The sequence below is a fragment of the Sphaeramia orbicularis genome, chromosome 13 (genome assembly GCF_902148855.1).
Source record: "Sphaeramia orbicularis chromosome 13, fSphaOr1.1, whole genome shotgun sequence".
In the NCBI taxonomy this organism is placed as follows: domain Eukaryota; kingdom Metazoa; phylum Chordata; class Actinopteri; order Kurtiformes; family Apogonidae; genus Sphaeramia; species Sphaeramia orbicularis.
Window position 1 is genome coordinate 42,107,942 of NC_043969.1, and position 27,039 is coordinate 42,134,980.

The following is a 27,039-nucleotide window of genomic DNA, read 5'->3' on the forward strand; positions in this document are numbered from 1 at the left end:
GGCGTGGCCCGGGGGGGAAGTGACCTATGTGCATACCTTCTATAGGTATAGACCGGAGGTGTCACACATACGGTCCGTGGGCCAAAACCGCCCCAAAAAAGGGTCCAGTCTGGCCTGTGGGATGATTGTTAAATGCAAAAATTACACTGATGATATAGGGATGGTTAGAGTGACGTCATGAATCACTTCTGTGTTCAAACCCCTGCTGCTAACGTGGTAGCAGCCCAGGAACCGGTTACCGTTTTCACAGTGACATCGTACTTTGCTGACTTCCCAAAGTCAGTTAAAAGAGGTCTAAACTCTTAAAACACAGAGTTACTGGAGTTAATTTAATGTCAGGTGGAAGTCTGACAGGGAAAGTTCAGGCATCAGTGAAAAAGAAGAGCTATGAGGTTAAGTTGAGAGCGAGTAGCTAGCAAACATAAGGGTGTTAGCAATAAAGCTAATGCTACTGTAAAATCATTTTAGCTCACGTTCTAGGGTCAGACCTGTGAAATACTATCATAATAATTTACAAATAATGACAACTCCAAATGATTAGATTTACTGTAAAAAAAAAAAAGAATTGAAATTATTTGCATTTACAAACTATCCTTTCACAAAAAAATGCATACAACCTAGGGCTGTGCAATTAATCGAAATTCAATTACGATTTCGATTATTAGATGCAACGATTACAAAAATTATGTAATCGAGAAAAAGTGATTATTAATTTTGAGTTGTTTTAATTCACGCGCACGCAAGCTCCCATGAGCTGCTCTGCCCCGCCCCCCTCTAAGCTACAGCTGCCTGCTAGCCGGCAGGTCCACCCCAAGAGGAAAGTTGTACCCAGCGGTCTGGAAAAATGGCAGGAGAATCACAGCAGAAGTGCTTGGTAAACAAAAAAGGCAAGTCAAATTTAATTGTATGGAATCACTTTGGGTTTGATGAAGAAGACGAAGAGCAAAAACACATCACGTGCAAAAAGTGTTTCGTAGTTGTGTCCGCACCGACCAGTAACACAACAAACCTTTTTAACCATCTAAAGTTTAACCACCGCCACCGTTATCATAATCTTATGAAAAACTAAAACACATAAAACAACTTCGTCCGCAATGCAATCTTCAGTTTCCGAATCTCTTTACACTGCAACTCCCGTATTAACCTAACCCGTATAACCCTAACGTCCGTATACTAGATGGCTGATGTATACAGAAGGCCTTAATGAAACCTTACGGCACGCCACTGAATTTACTATGTTTCATACTACATTGAACATACTTGAATTTATAATTTGCACTTTACGTGAGTTATTTATTTTTTAAAATTGCTACAGTTCTATGGCAAGTCTATAGCAGTTTAATTACAGTGCACCATTTATTTACAAAAGGAAACATACTTGAATTTACAGTACACTTATTTGCATTCAAAGATTTTTTTGTTTCGTACAAAAGTGAACATACTTTGTTTTAGTGGTTAAAAGCTTTATTTATGTTTAAAGAGTATATTTTACATTGTTTTGCAAGAAAAAAATAAACAACTTTAAGGTTAACAAATAATCGTTTTTAATAATCGTGATTTCAATTATTGCTAAAATAATCGTGATTATTATTTTTTTCTATAATCGAGCAGCCCTAATATAACCTGAACAAATATGAACAACTGGAAATTTGTGAAGGCAAGGCAAGGCAGGTTTATTTGTATAGCACATTTCAGCAACAAGGCAATTCAAGGTGCTTCACACAGGACATTGAAATACGACAGGGAAAAACAAACAAATTTAAAACATTATAAAAGAAATGTAAAAGGTGATTAAAAACATCAAGAAAACAAGACATTAAATCAAAAAATAAAATAAAATAAAATAAAATGAAAAATAAAATAAAAACACACACATTAAAGTAAGAGTTGCAGTGCAGAGTTTTGAAAGAGAATATAAAATTTAAGAAGTCAAAAGCCTTTTAGTCAAAGGCAGCAATGAACAGGTGAGTCTTTAACCTTGACTTAAAAGAACTCAGACTCTCAGCAGACCGGATATTTTCTGGTAGTTTGTTCCAGATATACGGAGCATAGAAACTGAACGCTGGTTCTGATTCTGAAGAAAATCAAGTGTAATTTTACCAATATTCTTCCTGTTACTGAATGTGTTGTACCTTTTTGTGGATCTACTGTGATCTGTAAGTTATAAATAATAACCAAAGACATAATATTATTAAAATTACACCTATTTTTCTTAAGAAATTTCTTGTTTTTCATGTTACTTCCAGTTTTTAACAGATACTTTATGATGTAAACCTTTTTATTATGTAATTTGACTTTTCTCACTGTTATTATTTTACTGGTCAGGCCTGTTTGGGATCATATTGGTCTATATTTGACCCCTGGACTACAATGGCTTTGACACCCCTGGTACAGACTGCCTTCATACCATGGTTTGATAATGAATGAAAAATATTGCTGTGGGCAGAATGTCACTTTACCACATTACTAACATTGTAAATAACATTTTGGACAAATTTGGGACATGCTATTATTCCTAAATTGGCCAAAAAATGAAAATGAAACTAACCTCGCCAACACCATTTGATAGAATAGAGGTGTGTGTGTGTGTGTGTCCATAAAACAGCAGCTTCTGAAACCATGAGCTGCATCTGCACCACAGAACTGAACCAAAGTCAGTGACATAAGCACAATATAAATGTTAACGGCAGCGTTACTGTGGTTTGTTTATTTGCTCACTAATTATTGTTTATCAGTATCCGGTGTTTGGTTTTTACAATGAACTGAGCAGCTCCTCAACAGCAGCAAATAACTCCAGTAGCATTAATCGTGTCAGAGGTATTTCCACAGACGGACCTGAAATTAGATAATCCTCTATAAAGACATGAAGCCAACAGTCTGTTTATTACACTGACGGTTACTGGTTATTTCCTACTGGGATTCTGCTCAAACTGCAGTTGTAACAGTGTAAACGTGAGCGGTCCGTGCTCAAACCAGACCTCCATTTTGTCACAGGATGAAAAATAAATAAGAACTGAGAATGTGGCTAAAGTAGAAAAGGCAGATCACTGCACAAAGTGAGAATTTTATTTTCCTTGGTCAGGATATATACAGTCAGTCCAGCTTGGATTTCCAAGGCTGACATTTAATACTGAACAAACAAGAACTCAAACTATGAATTATGAAAGAGCTGCAGCATCTGAAACCGACCACAATGAACATTTGAATGATAAACAGAACCACAGTGCTGCAGTTTCAGCTTTTATGTATTGTGATTGTCTCTCTCAACTTGCCATATATTTTTAATTAGTGCGTTTTTACTTTTTATCAATTACTAGAAGTTTCAGGCAACCCCATTTGAATTTCAGGCGACCCCATGTGGGGTCCCGACCCCAAGGTTGAAAAACACTGCTCTAAAACGTAGAGAAAACTTTGTGTTATTATGCTATTGTTTTACCGATCTGCCCCATATGAGATCAGATTAATCTGTATGTGGAACCTGAACCAAGGTTCTAATAGTTTTGGATTTTTCATTATAGTTTAGTTTTATTTAGTTTTGACTTTTTTTCCTCTAATTCAGTTAGTTTTAATTAGTTTTTAGAGCAGGTTTGCTAGTTTTTATTATTTTCTAAATGCTTAGTTTTACTTTAGTTTTTGTTTTTTTTTATATCTTTTATCTTCTTCGCTGTTGTATTCAAATAAATCTCAATACAGGACTCTGCTGCTTTCTCCCAACTTTAGTCTACATGTTTGCAGGTAGAGTGGGGACGAGAAGACGACTAAATGACAAGTGACAAGAAGTGACGGACTGTTAAATATCATATGGTGCCAGCAGCTAAAATTGCTTGAGGGAAATAAATAGATTTTATACCAATCCGAAATTGACAAAGACAAAAAGTAAGGGAATTTTATCCAGAATTTTTATGTTTTAGTTAGTTTTGTAAACACACAATTCAGTTTCAGTTAGTTATTGTTTTTTTCTTTTAATTATAGTTCATATTTATTTCAGTTAACCCTCCAGTATCCCACCCAACAAGGCCCTTGCTAAGCACCAAGTGTTCCTTTTTGGCACACTTGTGGAATAATGTCAAAAAATTTTCATACAGTTTGTTTTAAATTCTTTCACGCTTTTTTCTATTTCATCAACTTGAGCTGTAAATAAAAATACCAAATACTCAATAATTGTCACATTTCTTAAACCCTTTAAATGCCATGTTTGTAATGTAAACAAACATTTTTTTGGATGCAAAAAACAACAAAAAAATATTTTTTTTCAATATACTACATAAAAAGTGGATCACATATTATATGATTTTTTTCATCCTGGCATATGTCAATGATTAACTCCAACATCGGTTAATTTGCATTATTATTTTTGGTGCTTGGTCAAATGTTCAAAAATACTAGCATCTGTCACCAAGTGTGCGTAAAATGCACACCTATAAATCAAACTATTAAATGTTATATATTGATTTTTTTTTTCTTCTCTAATTTGATTCTATTTTTGTAAATCAAGGTCAGCCCTAATCATTCAGATCAAATGGAAGAAATAGTGCGTTTTAGGTGCACTTGGCAGACAGATGCTAGTCTTGTAATTTTCTTTTGTTTACAATGTGCAAATTTTAGTTGGTGGCCAGAATTTTAAAGATCATGCAAAAATGAACAACTTTTGAATTCTAACCTTATTTAAATTGTGAAAAATAATATGAAGTTTTTTAAAATGAAGTGCAAAGTGTGCCTAAAAGGCGCACCCGGATGCCGGAGGGTTAACGAAAATGTTTTTATAATGTTAGTTTTTGTCATTTCGTTAGTTTTCATTAACGATAATAAACTTGACCTGAACTTAGATGAGTGTGACACCCCTGTTTTTAGACTTTCTCTGAGAAAACCCTACGTTATTTTGGAACATGTTTCTGAGGTGTTACATTAGCGAAGTTCCTTCCTTGTTACTTTTTTCCACCCAACAGTATCAGTCACCCAGAGAGCAGCCTTCCTCACTCAGGTCTTTCTCCCCTTGTCTGCAGAGAAGCCGATGGCTCAGGGTCCCCCGGGTGGCGTTATCGGCATCCTTGGAGGTGTTGTTGCCATTGGACTCATCATCGGCGTGGCTGTTACTGTTTTCATGGTCCATCGGCGGCAGCAGAAGACCCGCACTGAGACAGATAATGACCTGTGAGTACTAAGCCTCTGCCGGGGAATATTGCAGGGGGCTGGACAGGTGGTAAGATTAGCTGTGCACTCTTGTCAGCCTGCGAGAGAGAAACACTTTGAAAAGGACAAAACACTTTTTGGTCGAGTTAAGGTGTTCGGAGACAGAAGAACACTCTGAAAACATGTCGCCGTCCTCTTCTCACTCATTCCAAGAGCCAATAATTTATTTTTCCTTCAAGTTTCTGTGTGAAAAATAATCTAATTGCAGCCAGACAACAAAAAGAAGTGGGCCTCTATCTAAAAAAAAATCTGCGTTCACTATAGCAGAGAGAATCAATGGTTATCATGGCGGCTATTAAAAAGGTTGCCTGATTGTAATGTGAGCTGTATTGAACCCATTCTTCATCTTAAAAAAAAAAAAAAAAAAAGGCTATTTTTCCAATCACGATGATTGCAGGAGTAAGTTCCGCAGGCTCTGTTTTGGAAAAACTTCACCTGGTTGGACTGATACCATCATTGTTATCAGTGAAGGAGATTTTCTTGGAGAATGCAACAGATCAAGTCGTTTCTAAATAGGTTTTTGGAGAAAGAGTCGGTGAATTATGTAAATGGCTTTAATTGAAAACAAAACGGCAAGATGAAGGATTTGGAAATGGGGTTGATAAATGTCTGTAAGGGGACGGAAACGGTATTTAAATTAGGGGTCGAGAAGTTAATTAGTTGATCTAATACTCAAATATTATATATGATTTGGTATTTTTCACTTTCATCCAGTAAAATACATGAATTTACTTTGATGAAGCCTTTGTTTTCTTGATGAAATCACCTCTGAGGTCTTAAAAATCCGGCCAACGGCATCTGATTGGCACGGATTCTTACATGAGTCTTAAATCAAGACCTTAATTAACCTCAAAATTGATAATTAATCCTTAAATCTGACACTCAAATGTCTTTAAAAACCCCACAGACACAATAAATGACAGTTCTACATTTGCTTTGGAAATCTTTGTATAGAATTAGTCACATGTGTAATTAGTGTTGATCTTTTTATTTTATTTTAATGGAGATGGGAATGAGTGGAGCCTCCAACAGTCGTTCATGGGTGAAGGGGGTTCAGGCATGAGCTTTAGCAGCTTTAACATCAGTAGAAACATTAGTCACAAACAAATGGAAATGTAACGTTAGACTGAAACATGGTTCAGACTGGTTCAACACTATGAGGCCTGTTGGACTGTTGTTTTGTAATTTGTACACTCTTAAATTTGATCAAAACCATCTTAAAAAGTCATAAATTTTGCTTCCTCAAACCTGCAGATACCCTGATCGTGTATTTAGTGCATTTTTTGTGTATTTTAGAATATTTTAGCCTATCCTAGTATAGTTAAAGCTGCATATGACTTTTGTCACCAATTTTTCATCAGATCTGTAAAACTCGAGACATAGCCTAAGTATCACAAGTCCATAAGTCTTTCCGAAATTACACACCTGAATCTCTTCGCTCATGGTGAACAATTTCCAAGTGTGCTCCACCACAAACAACACATTTGTTTACAAACAGAACCAGTAGGTCACTCTAGCATTTTCGGAAATTTGTCACAATGTGCATTAGGGCTGCACGATTTTGGCAAAAAAAAAAAATCCAGATTTTTTCCTCTAAAAACTCGATTTTCGATTTCGATTTTTGGGTAAAACTACAAAAGACAACAGAAGTCAGCATGTCGTTTTCGTGAGCAGCCCACAATGCAAGGCACTGCTCTGACCAAAAATCTGTGATGGTATCACGTGATGAACCCACAGAAGTTTATTTTTTCCTAATTAAATCTTAATCTTAATATGAAAAAATCTGATTTCACCCAAAAAAATCTAAATTGTGCATTAAGACCTGCTGTCTGAACATAGCCTCGGTGTATTTAAGCATATTTTTAGTATACTTTAGTATACTTTTGTTTTGTTTTTAGGGTATTATAGTATATTTCTTGTACATGTTGGTGTATAATAACTCCAACTATCATTCATGGGTGGAGGGGTTCAGGTATGAGCTTTAGCAGCTTTAACATCCGTAGAAACATTAGTCATAAACAAATGGAAATGTAACGTTAGACTGAAACATGGTTCAGACTGGTTCAACACAATAACTATGATGTATGTATAGTCTTAAATTTGATCAAACCCACAAAAAACATCTTAAAAACTCCTAAATCTGACTTCCTCATACCTGCAGATTCCCTGATTGTGTATTTAGTGTATTTTTAGTGTATTTTAGAATATTCTAGCATTTACGAGGCTACTTTCAGACTTCAGGTGAATGTGGCCCAAATCCGATTTTTTTCCCCCATATTTGACCTGTATCCGATCTGTTAAAGACAGTTTCAACAGCACTAATCCGATTTATTTTTAAAATCCGACCCAGGCCACTTTCATATGTGGCCCTAAATCTGATATGTATCTGATATTTTGCAATGCGGCTTCAGTCTGAACAGCCAGGTCGCATTTTTCTGACTTTTACGTCATTGAAATGCAAGAAACATACCTCCATACTTACTTCCATAAGCACAGTGTGTGCCTCCGTGGTCACATGTTAACATCAGGGTTGCATTCAGTTCATACTCAAAACTGACAGAAGTCGCATTTCATGTGTAATATGAAAAAAATCCAATTTTACACAAAAAAATCGAAATTGTGCATTAAGACCTGCTGTCTGAACATAGCCTTAGTGTATTTAAGCATATTTTTAGTATATTTTAGCACACTTTTGTTGTGTTTTTAGGGTATTTTAGTGTATTTCTGGTACATGTTGGTGTATAATAGCTCCAACTGTCATTCATGGGTGGAGGGGTTCATGTTTGAGCTTTAGCAGCTTTAATGTAAGTCGAAACATTAGTTATAAACAAATGGAAATTAAACATTACATTAAAATATGGTTAAAACTATTCAACTCAATAACTATGAGGTCTGTTGGACTGATATTTATGTGAATGGAAGGTCTGAAGTTGGACCAAAGATGCCTTGAAAAATGCCTGGATTAATTAATCTGCACAAATTATAGTGTATCAACACTGAAACGAGAACTTGTACCTGTTTTATTTGTTTGTTTTTTCTACATCGAACCACTTCAGTGTAATGTGAAAACTGGCAGGTTTTTAGTTTGATAGATAAAAGCTAAAAGGCATTTCACTGAAGTTCTCTATTTGTGTTCTATATAAAACCTGATATAATAGAAATTGCAGGAAAGCGGAGACAAATAAATTCTGTCTTCGAATTCACAAATGTGTGATTTATTGCAGCAGAAAAAACACAGCTGTTGAGCTCAGTAGGCGTTAGGTTGAAAATAATAATCAAATCATAGACTTGATGTTGGTCAAAATGCTCTTATTCATGAAACAGAACCTGCCAGAATGTCAAGTAGTTTTAAAAATATCACAAAAATTTAGGCATGAAAGAAACATGGTTAGGGTTAGGAAAAACACTGTGATTAGGCCTGTTTTAACACGAATAACTTTACAAAAATAAACACAGCATTTACTATCAGATGAAACAAAAAACGTCCAAAGAAAGTCCACAAAATGTATTAATCAGCTAAAATTTAGTTAGGGGGTCAAATGAGTGGCCATCCATCCATCCATCCATTCTCTTCCGCTTATCCGGGGCCGGGTCGCGGGGGTAACAGTCTAAGCAGGGATGCCCAGACTTCCCTCTCCCCAGACACCTCCTCCAGCTCTTCCGGGGGGATCCCGAGGCGTTCCCAGGCCAGCCGAGAGACATAGTCTCTCCAACGTGTCCTGGGTCTTCCCCGAGGTCTCCTCCCGGTGGGACATGCCCGGAACACCTCCCCAGGGAGGCGTCCAGGAGGCATCCGAAACAGATGCCCGAGCCACCTCAGCTGGCCCCTCTCGACGCGGAGGAGCAGCGGCTCTACTCCGAGCTCCTCCCTGGTGACTGAGCTCCTCACCCTATCCCTAAGGGTGCGCCCAGCCACCCGACGGAGGAAACTCATTTCGACCGCTTGTATCCGGGATCTTGTCCTTTCGGTCATGACCCAAAGCTCATGACCATAGGTGAGGGTAGGAACGTAGATTGACCGGTAAATCGAGAGCTTTGCCTCTCGGCTCAGCTCCTTCTTTACCACAACCGACCGGTACAGCGACTGCATCACTGCAGACGCTGCACCAATCCGTCTGTCAATCTCACGCTCCATCCTTCCCTCACTCGTGAACAAGACCCCGAGATACTTAAACTCCTCCACTTGGGGCAAAGACTCCCCACCGACCCGGAGAGGGCAAACCACCTTTTTCCGGTCGAGAACCATGGCCTCGGATTTGGAGGTGCCGATCCTCATCCCGCTCGCTTCACACTCGGCTGCAAACCGCCCCAGTGCACGCTGAAGGTCCAGGTTCGATGAGGCCAACAGGACAACATCATCTGCAAAAAGCAGAGATGAAATCCTGTGGTCCCCAAACCGGACCCCCTCCGGCCCTTGGCTGCGCCTAGAAATTCTGTCCATAAAAATTATGAACAGAACCGGTGACAAAGGGCAGCCCTGCCGGAGTCCAACATGCACCTGGAACAGGTCTGACTTACTGCCGGCAATGCGAACCAGGCTCCTGCTTCGGTCATACAAGGACCGGACTGCCCTTAGCAAAGGGCCCCGGACCCCATACTCCCGAAGCACCCCCCACAAGATACCACGAGGGACACGGTCGAACGCCTTCTCCAGATCCACAAAACACATGTGGACTGGTTGGGCGAACTCCCATGAACCCTCGAGCACCCGATGGAGAGTATAGAGCTGGTCCAGCGTTCCACGACCAGGACGAAAACCGCATTGTTCCTCCTGGATCCGAGGTTCGACTATCGGTCGGATCCTCCTCTCCAGTACCCTGGAATAGACTTTCCCCGGGAGGCTGAGGAGTGTGATCCCCCTATAGTTGGAAGGGGAACCACCACCCCGGTCTGCCAATCCAGAGGTACTGTCCCCGACCGCCATGCGATGTTACAGAGACGTGTCAACCAAGACAGTCCCTGCACATCCAGAGACTTAAGGTACTCAGGGCGAATCTCATCCACCCCCGGTGCCCTGCCACCGAGGAGCTTGCCAACCACCTCGGTGACTTCAGCTTGGGTGATGGACGAGTCCACCTCTGAGACCTCAGCCTCTGCTTCTTCTATGGAAGACGTGGCAGTGGGATTGAGGAGATCCTCGAAGTATTCCTTCCACCGCCCGACAACATCCCCAGTCGAGGTCAGCAGCTCCCCACTTCCACTGTAAACAGTGTTGGTGGCGCACTGCTTTCCCCTCCTGAGGCGCCGGATGGTTTGCCAGAATTTCCTCGAGGCCGACCGATAGTCCTCCTCCATGGCCTCCCCAAACTCCACCCAGACCCGAGTTTTTGCCTCCACAACCGCCTGGGCTGCAGCACGCTTGGCCTTCCGGTACCCATCAGCTGCCTCGGGAGTCCCACGGGCCAACAAGGCCCGATAAGACTCCTTCTTCAGCTTGACGGCATCCCTTACTTCCGGGGTCCACCACCGGGTTCGGGGATTGCCGCCACGACAGGCACCGGAGACCTTGCGACCACAGCTCCGAGCAGCCGCTTCGACAATGGAGGTGGAGAACATGGTCCACTCGGACTCAATGTCCCCAGCCTCCCCCGGGATCTGGGAGAAGCTCTCCCGGAGGTGGGAGTTGAAGACCACACTGACATCGGGTTCCGCCAGACGTTCCCAACAGACCCTCACAACACGTTTGGGCCTGCCGAGTCGGTCCGGTTTCCTCCTTCGCCAGCGGATCCAACTCACCACCAGGTGGTGATCGGTTGACAGCTCTGCCCCTCTCTTCACCCGAGTGTCCAAAACACGCGGCCGGAGGTCTGATGATACGACAATGAAGTCGATCATCGACCTCCGGCCTAGGGTGTCCTGGTGCCAAGTGCACTTATGGACATCCCTGTGTTGGAACATGGTGTTTGTTATGGACAAACTGTGACTAGCACAGAAGTCCAGTAACAGAACACCACTCGGGTTCAGATCAGGGAGGCCGTTCCTCCCCATCACCCCCCTCCAGGTCTCACTGTCGTTGCCCACGTGGGCATTGAAGTCGCCCAGGAGAACAATGGAGTCCCCAGTCGGAGCACCATCCAGCACCCCTCCCAGAGACTCCAAGAAGGCCGGGTACTCTGCACTGCTGTTCGGCCCGTAGGCCGAAACAACAGTGAGGCACCTGTCCCCAACCCGAAGGCGTAGGGACGCGACCCTCTCGTTCACCGGGGTGAACTCCAACACATGGCGGCTGAGCTGAGGGGCTATGAGTAAGCCCACACCAGCCCGCCGCCTCTCACCACGGGCAACGCCAGAGAAGTGGAGAGTCCAGCCCCTTTCGAGGGGTTGGGTTCCAGAGCCCAAGCTATGTGTGGAGGTGAGCCCGACTATATCTAGACGGTATCTCTCAACCTCCCTCACAAGCTCTGGCTCCTTCCCCCCCAGCGAAGTGACATTCCATGTCCCAAGAGCTAGACTCCGTGTCCGGGGATCGGGTTGTCGGGCTCCCTGCCTTCGACTGTCACCCAATCCACACTGCACCCGGCCCCTATGATTCCCTCGATGGGTGGTGAGTCCTTCGGAGGGTGGGCCCACGTCGCTCTTTCGGGCTGGGCCCGGCCGGACCCCGTGGGCATAGGCCCGACCACCAGGCACTCGCATACGAGCCCCAACCCCAGGCCTGGCTCCAGGGTGGGGCCCCGGCTGCGCCGTACCGGGCGACGTCACGTTTTTTTGATGTTTCTTGTTCATAAGGGCTTCTGAACTGCTCTTAGTCTGGCCCGTCACCCAGGACCTGTTTGCCTTGGGAGACCCTACCAGGGGCATAAAGCCCCCGACAACATAGCTCCTGGGATCATTCGGGCACACAAACTCCCCCACCACGATAAGGTGGCAGTTCAAGGGGGAGATGAGTGGCCATTTTTGTCAAAAAAAAAAAAGTTGTAAGAAATGCATAGAATTGTGTTGAAATAATGCTAATGCATTTGTGCACAGACTACTGATATTATTTGACAGTGGAAGCTATATTTTCAGAAATATTGGATTTGGAATAGCACGTGTATGTGAAGACTTTTGCTGGTGGACGGACGTGACATTACCCATGATGCTCTGGTCAGTACCAGTATTTTATTAGTAATAAACTTATAGACTTACTATTGCTAATTCTCCTCTTATTCATAAATGTCAGTATTGTGGATCTAAAACAATAACAGCTGACACAAAAACACAAAATGTGGCAGTGGACGGATGTGACATGGTTGTTACAGATCCCATCATACTGATGCTCAGCAGCCATGTCACCGTTTACACTAATGATCCCTGTGCAAAAACTAGGATCAGAATTATTTATTGTATAGTTTATCATCATACTAAAGAGGAAATAACAATATAGAACTGTTATTTCTTTATAAAAATGCTTATTATTAGAAAACTGTTGATTTAAAAAGTGACGTGTGACATTCTTAATGTATGTATTGGCGTAACATAAGCAGGATGGATCAGCACCATACTCCATATTGGACCTGTAAAAATAAAACGTGATATGTAGGATAGAATCTTGTAAGAAAAACTGGGGAATCTGAAAGAATAGAATATTTGTTTTTCAGGTAAATTCAGTTAAAATATAACTTGGCCATTTGTGACATGAAAATATAGCATTAATTGTGATGAAATTGGACATTTTTGACCTGAAAACATAGTTCATATGACCATCAACCTGTTGAACTGAACTGAAATCCTGTAAATTTGCGTAACTTGCATTTACCAACACAAAGTTCCTTTGGGGATTCACTTAGATTGATTTCTTATGCACATAGACATAAATAAGACCTCTAAGCAAATTTTAGCTGTAATCTGTCCAATCTATCCATCCTTAACAGGCTCCTTCTAAAGTTAGTCCCTATTTAGCGCCACCACCAGACTACTATCTGCATTTTTTATCCCTTGCACTTACTCATTCAGCCACAAGAGGTCGCCAAATGGCTGCATGAGGTCAATAGTTTTTTAAGCCCCTTTAAAAATCGGCCATTTTTCTGTAAAAAAATACATCTTGGCACACTGATAAATATATAGATGTGCAATATAACATACACAAAATTTAGATTATGGTTAATTATGCATATTGTGTTCACTACAACACCAAGATGTTTGTTTTTGGTTGTTGTAATTTCCTAGTTAAATTATTCTTTCACTTTTTATACATATAGTAGATTTTCATTGTGCAGACTGTACACATGACAATAAACGCTTTGAATCTTGAAAAATATACATTTTACTTATATATCTATATGTTTCTTACATTTTACTCGACCCCTAATTTCAATATCGTTCCATTTCTTTTTAGCTGACGACCAAATCCAAAACGAATGGTCTTTATTGCATCAGTTTTCAAATAAATACGAATGAATCTCTGCCAGTGCTTTAAACGGAGCAGATTGCTGTTAAAAGCTGATTGCAGGATCTCTTTTTCTCATACTTTAGTTACTCCTGCCACTCCTCCTTTGGCCAAGCCGGCAATTTTGTTTTGCCTGCGAACCAGAGGCCATGACAATTCCGAACATTGCCAGCTGCTGCCTGTACGCAGAGGGGAAACAGAAGTTACAGAGGAGGCAGCTGAGAGAACAGAGCTCTGAAAATCTGAAATATCTGCTGGTTTTATTCTGAAAGTGGTGAAAGTGTGCACCATCTGTTTACAGGAGAATGAATTGTTAAAAAAAAAAAAAAAAAATCTATTTTCAGCGCGAAACCAAAGTTGCATCCTACTAATTGCCTTTGTCTAAAACACCTGGCTGCGACAGATAGCTCGCTGGTTGCCAGGGTTCCCATGATGCTCTTGGCTATAGTGAGGTCCGGTGTAGATTACTGCACAAAGGGGGAATTTGATTTTCCTTGGTCAGGATATGTACAGTCAGTCCAGCTTGGATTTACAAGGCTGATAATTAATACTGAACAAACAAGAACTCAAACTATGAATTGTTGAAGAGCTGCAGCATCTGAAACCGACCACAGTGAACATTTGAAAGATAAACAGAACCACAGTGCTTCAGTTTCAGCTTCAGTTTATCATGTCTTTTATGTTTTGGGATTGTCTCTCTCAGCTCATCATATACATATCTTTTTATTAGTACGTTTTATTTTTATGAATTACTAGAAATTTCAGGCTACCCCATTTGAATTCCAGGCGACCCCATGTGGGGTCCTGACCCCAAGGTTGAAAAACGCTGGGGTAAGGGTTGAAACGTTCCCCTGTGAAATGGGGCAACCCTTAGAGACCTTGTAGAAGCCAATAATGTAATAATGACCCATAACGTAGTAACGACCTATAAAGTAATAAATTTGCCATTTGTAAAATGTAATAGGCAAATAATGTAATAACCGGCCAATAACGTAATAAATGTCCTGAACCAATAACGTAATAACTTTTGGCCAATAACGTAATAATTTATTAAGAAATTTTTTTTTACCAGGCCAATAACGTAATAACCAACTGATAACATAATAAGTTATTATGTTATTGGCCAAAAGTTATTACGTTATCAGTTCAGGACTTTTAGTACGTTATTGGCCTATTACATTTTAAAAATTGCAAATTTATTACGTTATGGGTGGTTATTATGTTATTGGCTTCTACAGACCTGTTGTGTCATCAACAGTCATCGACACCGCTATAAAAAGATGCAATAACATTATTTCCGAAAGTATTCCCCATGCCATCAGCAGCCGTAACCGTCTCTGTTACATTCCATTTGGGCATCTTTTTGGGGGGTATCAACCGCAAACTGCAGAAATGCAATTTATAACATATTGAAACAGCATTAAACAATCGATCAAATAATTCATTTGTTTCCAAATTACAGAAGTTACAGAGGAGGCAGCTGAGAGAACAGAGCTCTGAAAATCTGAAATATCAGCTGGTTTTATTCTGAAAGTGGTAAAAGTGTGCGCCATCTGTTTACGGTAGAATGAATTGTAAAAAAAAAAAAAAAAAAAAAAAAAAAATCTATTTTCAGCGCAAAACCAAAGTTGCATCCTACTAATTGCCTTTGTCTAAAACACCTGGCTACGACAGATAGCTCGCTGGTTGCCAGGGTTCCCATGATGCTCTTGGCTATAGTGAATATACAAGATGCAAACCACATCCCCGTGGGAATGATGCCGCTGTGTTGCAGGGGTTGGCTATCTTCCTCCCTGGGAATAGAACCAAGACTTCTGAGGGTTGGGGGTGTACGGAATCTGGCTGTGGGTGCACATGAGCCTTTAATCAACTCACATGATGAGATTACAATGCTTATTTTAGGGCTCGCCCTCCAGAATCTTGTAATTGATTTAACATTCAAAGCAGTGATGGTACCGTGGAGCATCAGCGAACAGCGGCGCTGCCAGGTTTTAGACGCCGCGGAGGCTTCGAGTCCACCACCGAGAGCCCCGAGAAAACACAGGAAAAAAAAAAAAAACCGGCACCTCCACCTCTCAGGAATGCTTTTGAAGACAAATGAAGCACACAGACTCTTACCTCTCCCATTGCTTTCTGTCTCTTTCTCCCTCCCTGCTAATCTATCTTTCTTTCTCACTCTGATGCCAAAGTAACTGCTCTTTGTTTCCCACTCCCCTCCCTCAGCATTGCTGTTGCTGCTGTTGCTGATAGTTGTGTGACACAGGCTCCAGAGAAGCCAGAGTCCCCCACAAGGAAAGTAGAGGCACCTGACCCCAGTCTATCCCCCGCTGACCCCTGTCCTCCCGGATCCTCTATTCTGTTGCCTGCATGTAACGGTGGCCTGCAAGTCACATACTTGAGCACACCATTGTGAACGCTGAGAGTGTCACGGACCACATGATAATTCACAACCTTGGATTGGAACAAATTCGACAAATAGAGACATTGAAAGTGAAACTGTATTTGATGCATGACAAAAAAAAAAAAAAGAAAAAAAAAAAGCCTTCTGAATGAAGATTAAATCCAGTGAATACAGTGCCAACATGAATCAGTCTTAATTAAAAGTCTTAAGATAAAAATATCCGGCTCCACTTGGAATTTATCAGATCCAGGGGAGCGTGGACGACGCAACACAACTTTCATTTCTGTGATTGTGTTTTAGATTGACATATCAATTTGTAAATCAGTGGGAAATCTGTAATCTCATTTGTTTTTCCCGTAATCGCCGCAAAAGCAAACTAATACTACTAATAATAATAATAATGATAATAATATCCACTTTGTGCAACCTCTCTCCTCTCCGGTTTTTACTCTTCCCCCCTCCTGTTTATGTGCATGATTGTCGTCAAATATATGCATGAAAAGACTTCTAGTGGTGTCTGTGTTGTGTAGCTGTTGTCAACTGTTTCGGCATGTAATGCTTAATGTAGTATCATGTAATTGCTGGCTTTAATTGTCTAAATGAATCTTTGTGTACGTTTTTTTCCTGTGGCTTGTCATCGAAATTGTTGAGTGTCTTGTTAAGAAAACTGTTTTTTTTTTTACAATGTTTAACCCTCTGGTATCCGGGTACACCTTTTAGGCACACTTTGCACTTCGTGTTAAAAAATTTCATATAATTTTTTACAATTTAAATAAGGTTAGAATTCAAAAGTTGTTCATTTTCTTTAAAATTTTGGCCACCAACTAAAATTTGCACATTGTAAACAAAAGAAAATTACAAGACTAGCATCTGTCTGCCAAGTGTGCCTAAAACGCACTATTTCTTCCATTTGATCTGTATGATTAGGACTGACCTTGATTTACAAAAATAAAATCAAATTAGAGCAGAAAAATAAATCAATATATAATATTTAATAGTTTGATTTATAGATGTGCATTTTATTCACACCTGGTGACAGATGCTAGTATTTTTGAACATTTGACCTAGTGCCAAAAATAATAATGTAAATTAACCATTGTTGGAGTTAATCATTGACATATGCCAGGATGAAAAAATCAAATAATATGTGATCTAATTTTTATGTAGTATATTGAAAAAAAATAATTTTTTGTGTTTTTTGCATCCAAAAAAATGGTTTGTTTACATTACAAACACAGCATTTAAAGGGTTAAAAAATGTGACAATTATTGAGTATTTGGTATTTTTATTTATGGCTCAAGTTGATGAAATAGAAAAAAAGCGTAAAAGAATTAAAAACAAACTGCATGAAAAATTTTTGGACATTATTCCACAAGTGTGCCAAAAAGACACACTTGGTGCTTAGTAAGGGCCTTGCTGGACGCGATACCGGAGGGTTAATTATGTGAATGCAGATCAACTTGAAAGTGAATGTTTGTGAATTGAAATTTGGTCAATTTAGAGAACGACTACGAGAGATTCATAGTTTTATATGAGTGTCTGATATCAGGGTAAAGGGGGAAGCATTTAGGAAGACTGTTTAATTCTGCATGTTGATGAGCCGTTAATCAAGCTTGGGCATTTGATAACATGCCTGACTGCACCGCCAGTCACGCTTCTGTTTGCCCTCACAAAGCAGCACATGATGTGACTTAAAATTGGTCAATCCTAATAAATCACTGGCCCTTTAGAGGCTGCACTGGCACAACAGTCAACTGATTATCAAAATAGATGGGCATTGTCAAAAGCGATGTTTTTTGGAATAATGTGTTCATCGCTCCATCTTTTTTTCGCCCGAGTGTGATGTATGACCTCCAAAATGCCGGAAAGCACTGCCAATCGTAACGGCGCCGCCTCCCCCCACCCCCCCACCTCTCCTGTTAAATGAATTCACTGTGTAGTATTGCTGACATGCAGCTGGTGTTGACACAGTTACAAATACTCTGTGGTATAAATCACTTTGAAGCCAACTTCCTGGCCATATTTACCACAATAACTGGAGAAAAAAAAAAAAAAAAAATCGCATGCAGAATGTAAAGGGATGCTGGCTGTCAGTGTCACTGAGTAACATCGGAAAATGCTCACTCTTTTTCACGCTTTCTACCTTGGAGGTTGGAACTGAAATGTGGCAATTTTTCAAGGACATTTAAAGCACTGATAGACTTACCAGAGGAGTCCAAGAAAAAAAAAGATGGGGATGTAACATTAATAAGAATAGATGTCTGCTTTAATGATGCACGTTGAAAGATGACACAAGTAGAAAATGGTTTTCAGAGACGTGAATGATGATAATTTGTTCTGTGTACTCTCTGATTTATAAACTGGTCATTAGAGCGCTTTATCATTATGCTGTGTGGAGACATTTCAGATGTTCTAAATGGTCATTTATTGTTGGACACCTTTTAGCTTTAAGCTGTAACCAAAGTAGCATTGTCTTTTATTGTCTTTCATTCAACATGGACCATTTACTGTTTGTCTGATGTGACTCATTCATTGTTGCTGTTTTTATGTGTGGAGAAAAAAAAAAAACAATAATGGTGCTTGGTCTCTATGTACAGAATGTTATTAATGCAGTACAAAGCCCAATCCAAATTCACCCCTTGGCCCTCTCCCTCCCCCCTATCCCTTGGCCCTTGCAACTCCATTTCAAGGGTTACGGCAGTGGTTCCCAACCTTTTTTGGCTCGTGACCCCATTTTAACATCACAAATTTCTGGCGACCCCGACATTCAAAACTGAGCTTTTTTTTTTTTTTTTTTTTTTTCTAAAATTTATTTGTTTTTGATCATGTAATACTTTGCTATACTACGATGCAAATAAACATTAATTTTAGAAGGCATTTAGTTTATATAATGTATATTATTATGGACGGAGGCAGAAAAGTCAGGTGTAGGTTACTGCACAAAGTGAGAATTTGATTTTCCTTGGTCAGGATATGTACAGTCAGTCCAGCTTGGATTTCCAAGGCTGACAATTAATACTGAACAAACAAGAACTCAAACTATGAATTATGAAAGAGCTGCAGCATCTGAAACCGACCACAATGAACATGTGAAAGATTAACAGTATCACAGTGCTTCAGTTTGAGCTTCACAGTATATGTTTTGGGATTGTCTATGTCAGCTCACCATATATATATATATCTATATATCTATATCTATATATATATATACATATATACATATATATATATACATATATATATATTTTTTTTTTTTAAATTTTTTTTTATTAGTACGTTTTATTTTTATCAATTCGTAGAAATTTCAGATGACCCCAGACATTCAAAACAGAGATTTTTTTTTTGTTTTTTTGCTAAAATTAATTTGTTTTTGATCATGTAATAGTTTGCTATACTATGTTGCAAATAAACGTTAATTTTAGATGACATCTAGTCTATATAATGTATATTATTATGGGCGGAGGCAGAAAAGCCAGGTGTAGATTACTGCACAAAGGGAGAATTGGATTTTCCTTGGTCAGGATATGTACAGTCAGTCCAGCTTGGATTTCCAAGGCTGACAATTAATACTGAACAAACAAGAACTCAAACTATGAATTATGAAAGAGCTGCAGCATCTGAAACCGACCACAATGAACATGTGAAAGATAAACAGAACCACAGTGCTTCAGTTTCAGCTTCACAGTTTGTCATGTCTTTTATGTTTTGGAATTGTCTCTCTCAGCTCATCATATACATATTTTTTTATTAATACGTTTTATTTTTATCAATTACTAGAAATTTCAGGCGACCCCATTTGAATTCCAGGCGACCCCACGTGGGGTCCCGACCCCAAGGTTGAAAAATGCTGGGGTAGGGGTTGAAACGTTCCCCTATGAAATGGGACCACCCTTAGAGACCTGTTGCGACATCAACAGTCATCGACGCAGCTATAAAAAGATGCGATAACTTTATTTCTGAAAGTATTCCCCATGCCGTCAGCAGCTGTAAGTGTCTCTGTTGCATTGGTATTTGGGCATGTTTTTTGGGGGGTATCAACCGCAAACTGCAGAAATGCGATTTATAACATATTGAAACAGCATCAAACAAATGACCAAATAATTAAATTGTTTCCGAGGAAAATACGTATATTTCTGTGTTTCCTTCATTAAACTACTGCAGTTTTTTGCTGTGTTTACCTCCATCTTGCCAATGATTCGAACAGATTTATGGGAGATTTTGCATACCTCTCCAGTTGTAGTGTGGTCGTGAAAATTCTCCATTTCAAGGCCTAAACAGACCTTCCCCTCCGACTCATTGACAATCGGGACACCCCTACCCCTTCACGTGAATGCTCAAAATGGAGGGGGAGGGGTAATGGGGTGGGCCAAGGGGCGAACTGAGATTGGGCCCGAGTGTCTACAACAGTTACCTTCATTTTCATGTCTTTTGTATAGAAGTGTATGTATCTAAAATCAATGCTTGAGGCAAAATGGTTCAATTGCTGGCCATGTGTGTGTAATTATAAAGTGAAATGTACAAAAAAAACAAAAGTCCACAAAAGAAATAGTTTTTGATAAACCTGTCCAAAGACAAAAGTCATTTTGTTTGATTCTTGTTTTGTTCTTTTTTTCTCATATAAGAAAAAAAAAAGAAAAAAAGCTGAGCTCTGCAGAGTAATTGTTGTGAGCCTTTTGAAAAGATCGGAGCTAGACAAAGCATGAAAGTAATTGCCTCCTTAAGATCAAATCACATTTATCCCGTCTTGCAATTAAAAGTATCATTAGCATTTAAATTGCCAAATAAGATTGCGATCAACAGAAATCAATGAGAGCACCAAGGATCAGCTCAAACACTTCACATTGTTTTCCACGGCGAGGGCTGTGTGGTCATACGACGCCTTTATCCCAACGCTTCTAGGATTGCGACACTGCTCTCTGTAATAAGCAGCCGACAGTATGAGTTTTTTTTTTTTTTTCCCCACCGCCACACTGAGGTACATCTTAACTTTGATTATCTACAACTGGGAAACAGCTCCATTGTTGTAGAATCTGTTAAGAAAGGTCACTTTTAGCGAGTGCGTTGTAAGAAGTCATTTTCTTTTGCTATACATCTTCCTTCCCAGATTACTCTTCTCAGTTTAAGGATTAGTTATGTTTTCTCCCCGCTATCCCCCCCTCAAATCTGGTCTTAAGCTGCCCGGAGCCTTTTTGTAGCCAACGGAGCGAGGAGGAGCGAGGTCTTCAAGGTGGATGTCTGAGTAGCAGACGCTGCAAACTTGAGTGTAGGTTCTGGTTCCCTGCCCGGTGCTTTGTGCTCCCCACAGGCTTGTGGTGCTTGTCAGCTTTCATTAGTGTTTGCGTCTCACACATAGCCAACGCCCACATGCCGGCTGCATCATATTCAGCTCAGAGGAAGGCACGCAGCTGAGATGCACACATGAGGTGGTCAGTCAGACGAGGACAGCACTGTGCTCTTCACACTAATGACGGAGCCGGCAAATAATAAATGCAAACTGCAGGATTTATTTTTAAAAAGCTGTTACGCATCAAGACAGAAAATAGAGACGTTTGATCATTTACTCAGTATGTTCCTAGTCTATCACAGAGAAATAAACCCTCACATGATGCTAAACTGCTACTAAGCATGATTCTATTCTGACTGTTTAATTTCAACAATAAAGTTCGATATATAACATTGGCCCTGCGATGAACTGGCGACTCGTCCAGGGTAGGGATGCACCGATCCCACTTTTTTCCAGACCGAGTATGAGTACAAGTACTTACATTTGAGTACTTGCCGATACCGAGTACCGATACTAGTACTTAATAATCCCATTCCAGTTCTTAGTTCCTTTTGTAAATGTGCTTCATTGTCGTTGTCATTAGTCTGACTGGAACAAAGTGTTGCTACTGACATTTAATGTGTTGGAATGAGCGTTTCTCAATTAATCCACCAGGGGGCGCCACTCTTAATTAACCATACTGGACAAATACCACGAAGAAGAGGAAAGTTTTTTGTGAAGAAGACGAAGAAAGTCAGTAATAACAAACATGGAGACGACAGAGGTAACACTAATGTGATACTAATACCGCAGCGTTTTTGCTGGTAAGGTTTAAAAGCTCAGCTTCAGCAGGAAGAGAAAAGAGAAATGAGTGATAAGTTTCGTTTTCACTTCCGCTGGGAACGGTCCGCACCACCCTGTACCCCTCTCCGTCTGGGTACGCATCCACCAGCACCTGGAAAACAGATGGAATGTACGCAGAGGACGGACAGATCGCTGCGTCTGTATCCGTCTGTGTCTTTAACGTTACTTGCAGCAGCGTTACTTTTATCACCGTCATTTATTTTGTTAAATCTCCACACTCTTCACACTCCACACACATTATTCCTCATCCTTGTACCTGCTGCACTGAACTGTGAATGTCACACAGCCATAAGTGGTATCGGTGCATTTGTATCGGATTACTTTTACAAGTACGAATACAAGTACGCACACTGAGTATCGGAATCGGTGCATCCCTAGTCCAGGGTGTAACCCGCCTTCACCCCTATGTAGCTGACATAGGCTCCAAGCGACCCCCGTGACCCTAGTGAGGATAAAGCTGGTTCAGAAAATGAATGAAACATTGGTTGAATCAAGCTAATATAACAGCAGAGTTGGCTAACGGCGAAAAATGGCTGAATCCCTGCACAAAATAGATTTTGGTTGTTGATGTTAGCTTCCATTTCCAAGCTAATGGTGGCTAAGGCATACTTCTCTGTGCAAAAACCTCAAGGCCTCTAAATAGAAATCAGTGTACAGCAGTGGTTTCCAACCTTTTTTGGCACATTTTAATAAATTTCTGGTGACCCCAGACATTCAAAACGAAGATTTTTTTTTTGTCAACATTGTGTTTTTGATCATGTAATAGTTTGCTTTACTATTTTGCAAATAAATGTTAATTTTAGACGACATTTAGGCTATATAATGCATATAATGCAAATTTTTGGTGTCTGCTTCTTAGTTTCTCTTGGAGATGTCTTAGCAGGGCCAGATGGGCGAAGAAAAATTTCCATGATAGGGTCAGTCAAGATATGCCCTCTCTGATATTATTTCCTGCATTTAATTTGAACTGGATTTTTAATAGAAGTGTGTGGTGTTTTAATTATAGTGAAATATATTGAATCATTAAAAATATTTTTTTATTAGTAATTTTTTAAAATCAATTTCTAGACATTTCAGGCGACCCCATTTGAATTCCAGGTGACCCAAAGGTTGAAAGACACTGGTGTACAGGCTGTTACATGGATGTCACCTATTGTCAACAAATGACAAGCTTCTGACACAGAACAGACTTTGTTGATTTGAGCCGACTCCATTTCTCGGTAGTGTTGCACACAGTTACTGTTGTGCAGGAAGTGAATAAACAACTAAATGTCTTCTCATCAAAGTCGATGTACAGGCTCTTATTAGCCATGTCTGCAACTGAAATTGCTTTTAGCTTAGAAATGGAGTTCGCCGCTATCAATGAACAACTGGCCTTGAACATAAAATACAATTTGTTAATTGCCATTTGATTCCATTTTCAAGCATTTTTAAGCTAGCTATGGAATTAGCTACAAAACAGACTTTGTTGACATTAGCTGACTCCATTTTTAAGTAGCTAGTGTTGCACACTGTTGCAATTGTACGCTAGTTATAAAAATGACCCAAAGCCCCTGCACAGGAATCAGTTTACAGGCTGTTAGCTAATGTAAGCTAATGCCAATGAGCAGCCAGCTCCTAGCACATTTTTTTATTTATTATCCAGCTGTTTCTATGCTAATTGTAACTAATGTTGCACACTGTTGCTGCTATACAAACAGCCTGAGGAACCCATCCAGACCAGTGTTATGGTACAGACATTTTGATACCTGTTAGCTTGGACATGAAGTTAGCTAACATCAAGAAATCCACAAAATAGACTTTGTTTGACGTTTACCAACTCAGTTTCCAGCTCAGTGTGGTGCAGCTGTTGTACAGAAGCAAAAAATAAACCAAGGCCTCTACATCGATGTCAGTGTACAGCCTGTTAACATATCGCCATGTCGGTATTTGAGATGGTTTTTGGCGTACAAATGGAGTTAGCGACTGTCAGCTAATGATTAGCTTCTACCACAAAATAGACTCCAACACTAACCTCACAGAAACGCTCAAGCAGCAAAGCTCTTATGTGATACTTTAAACAAATGGGAAAAAAATGTGTATTTTGTTAAATTAGCATCATTACCAACAAATGGTGCCAGGCATAACAAACCCCACCCCTCACACGTTTCGCCCATTATAAGTAAATGGGAAGATTTTAAAAATTCATAAAAAATTTGAACTTCGATCTACTGTTCCCAAAATATAATCAGATCTATTCTGGGTCACCAGCAGTCTATAAAGTCAGTTTGGTATGAATTCAACTAATTGTTTTGATGCTACAGACATATGAATTTTTGCCCATTATGAATAAATGGGGGGGGGGGGGAAGATTTTAAAAAATTCATAAAAAATTTAAACTTTGACCTACTTTTCCCAAAATGTAATCAGATCTATTCTGGGTCACTGACAATCTATAAACCAAATCTGGTACGAATTCAACCCATAGTTTTGCTGCTAAAGTGTTAAACAAAGAAACAAACCAAACCAATTACAATACCCCTTGCCTCCCCTTTGGTGGATGAGGTAATAATGATAATGAATGGCCAGATATTAACAGTTAAGTTCTTCCTGAAAACAAAGGTGCTAAAGAATTAGCAAAAAAGGACATTTTCTGACACTTTTATTGTGAAGAAAACATAAAGACACCTAGGCGGCCTGTTATAATGGCAGTCAATGGCGGAGTGATAATAAAGTGTGTAGTTAAGGTTTGGGAAGTACATGAGGATTTGGTAAATAAACCTCATAAAAATTAAGGAACGCACAGTGAATTGTATTTAAGTCCAACTGTAATTATTTCTTACCCCTAATGAATGTCTCTTTATTCCTGAAAGTATTAAAGCATTTGGTTCAATTGAGTTAAAACTATCAAGGCTTAGTTTAATACAGAAAGTCTGCAAAAACATTATTGGAAATGAGATTCACAATGTATTTATTAATATATAAACTAAACCGCAACAGTTTTTGATGAAATGCCAAAAGTACTGGATCCTTCAGTGGGAAATTAGTATTAAATCAAGTACTTGAGTGAACATAATGTGGGCAGCATACTTTATAAAAAGCCCCTTAACCTTTTCTATAAAAGCACAGCGTCCCCATATTTGGGTTGACATTGTATTCTACATTGTTTCCTCTTATTTTCTATGGCAGCTTCATTCAGTCCAAAGGTTATATTTCCATGCTTGGTACTCCAGTGCTGAAATAAAAAAAGGCTGTTTAAATAAATCAACTACAACAGATCCAAGGATGAATTTTTCTTAAATATATTACCAAAGCTTTTGTAAAACCACATTGTGTTGTTGTTTGAGTCTTGTAAATGGCAGCAGCTTTCAAACGCTGTGTTGATTCTGAATTTCAGTTTTATCCCAGTCTGGGCACACAGCCATATTTAATGCATGTTTGTTCGCCTCCTGCACACACCACTTCATCAAACACTGACGCTACTTTTTGCTCTCTTTTCCCGTTATTGTGTCAACCATTTGTGACAGTCCATACTCCGACTGTCCCCCGAGGCCGCCGCCTTGGTGGTAACATGATTACAAATGTAGCTAAATTCAATTACAAATGGAGGTATGACTGAAAGAAAGTGGTTCCTCTGGGGTGGTAGTCATGAGACGAGGGAGTTCCTTCATGTTTGGTCAGATTTAATAAGCTCACTTTACATATGGGGCCACAACACGTTTCCTCTTTGAGCGGTTCCCGTCAGATAATGTGCAATGAAATGCAATCATCACTGTATCCTATGGGATTATATGTACGATAAAAATAATACAACAGACAACAGATTCCATCCTGCCTGAACAAGTCTTTCCCAACACGCAAAAACCAAATGTAAATACTAATCAAATGCTGCATGATGCTGCATTTCTTTCCAGTAAGATGACAATTAGGTCAATGCCTGAGGAGTTCATGGGATTGTGTTTTTTTGTTTCTGCAAATTCATGAAATGTCATAATTTGGTGTTTCAGTGCAGTCTGACAGAGGCTGGGAAGGATATTCTGAGTCATGCTTCCTGAAAGCAGGATTTTTTTTAACCCATAAAGACCCAGTGCTACTTTTATGGCAGTTCCCAAATGAATTTTTCTCTGTATTTAACCTTTATTAAGTTTATTATAATATTATCCTCCATATTTAGCTTTTTTTCCAGTGGAAATCATACATTTTCCTATATTTAATTCACTGATCATGCAGATGTTCAGAAAAGCTCAGATTATCCCTGTAAAGCCTGAACCATTAAATCGTTGACAGAAAATTCCAGTTCTTTGTAACTGGAGCCTTTAGTTTTCCATCTGAACAACCCCCAAAAACATGTTTTTTCAAATATCAATTTCCATGTATGAGTTTCAATTTTATATCATATTTGATACATCGGGTCTCAATGCTCAAATATTATTATTTTTGAACAAACAAAAACATAATATAACACAAACATGTCTAACAAATTGGTAATTCCTTTTCAAAATTGTCAAAGTTCTTCCTCCTTCCTCATTAATGACAGTCTTGTAGTGTCACTGGAAAGGCCTCTGGTCAATGAACTCCTCCCCCTGGTGGATTATCTGTGTATTGCATGTATCTAATTGTATACATCAGGTTTTTCAAGAAAAAAAATATCACACTGATCATGTAGAGGGCTTCAAAACTCATGTATCAAATATGATACGTTTGGCATTATAGGGTTAAAGTCGAGAATTATTATATCAGAAACAGAGAAAACTGAAGAAAAAGTGACTTTTTACTAAACATAAATCCAGTGTTTCCATCCACTGTCATTAATCCAACTCCATGGGTTTTACTGGTGAATCAATGTTGTAGAAGATGACGGTGTTTCCACGGTAACTACAGAGCCTCTGAACGTCCAAATGGGTCATATCTGATGACCATGAAAAGATGACAAACTGTATTTTACACCAAATATTTACATGTATTGATAGGATT

The 27,039-nt window shown here is 39.6% G+C and overlaps 1 protein-coding gene across 6 annotated transcripts in view; it reads left to right on the forward strand.

The window, feature by feature from the left end:
- Positions 1-27,039, forward strand: part of nectin1b (nectin cell adhesion molecule 1b) — a 518,119-nt gene that overhangs the window by 372,257 nt on the left and 118,823 nt on the right. For 5 of the 6 annotated variants that reach the window (XM_030152342.1, XM_030152344.1, XM_030152347.1 and 2 more), the window contains exons 6-7: positions 5,004-5,151; positions 15,782-15,850. In XM_030152342.1, coding sequence (XP_030008202.1) covers positions 5,004-5,151; positions 15,782-15,850 — 217 coding nt within the window. The remainder of the gene's footprint in view (positions 1-5,003; positions 5,152-15,781; positions 15,851-27,039) is intronic. The other variant, XM_030152343.1, reaches the window with a different exon arrangement.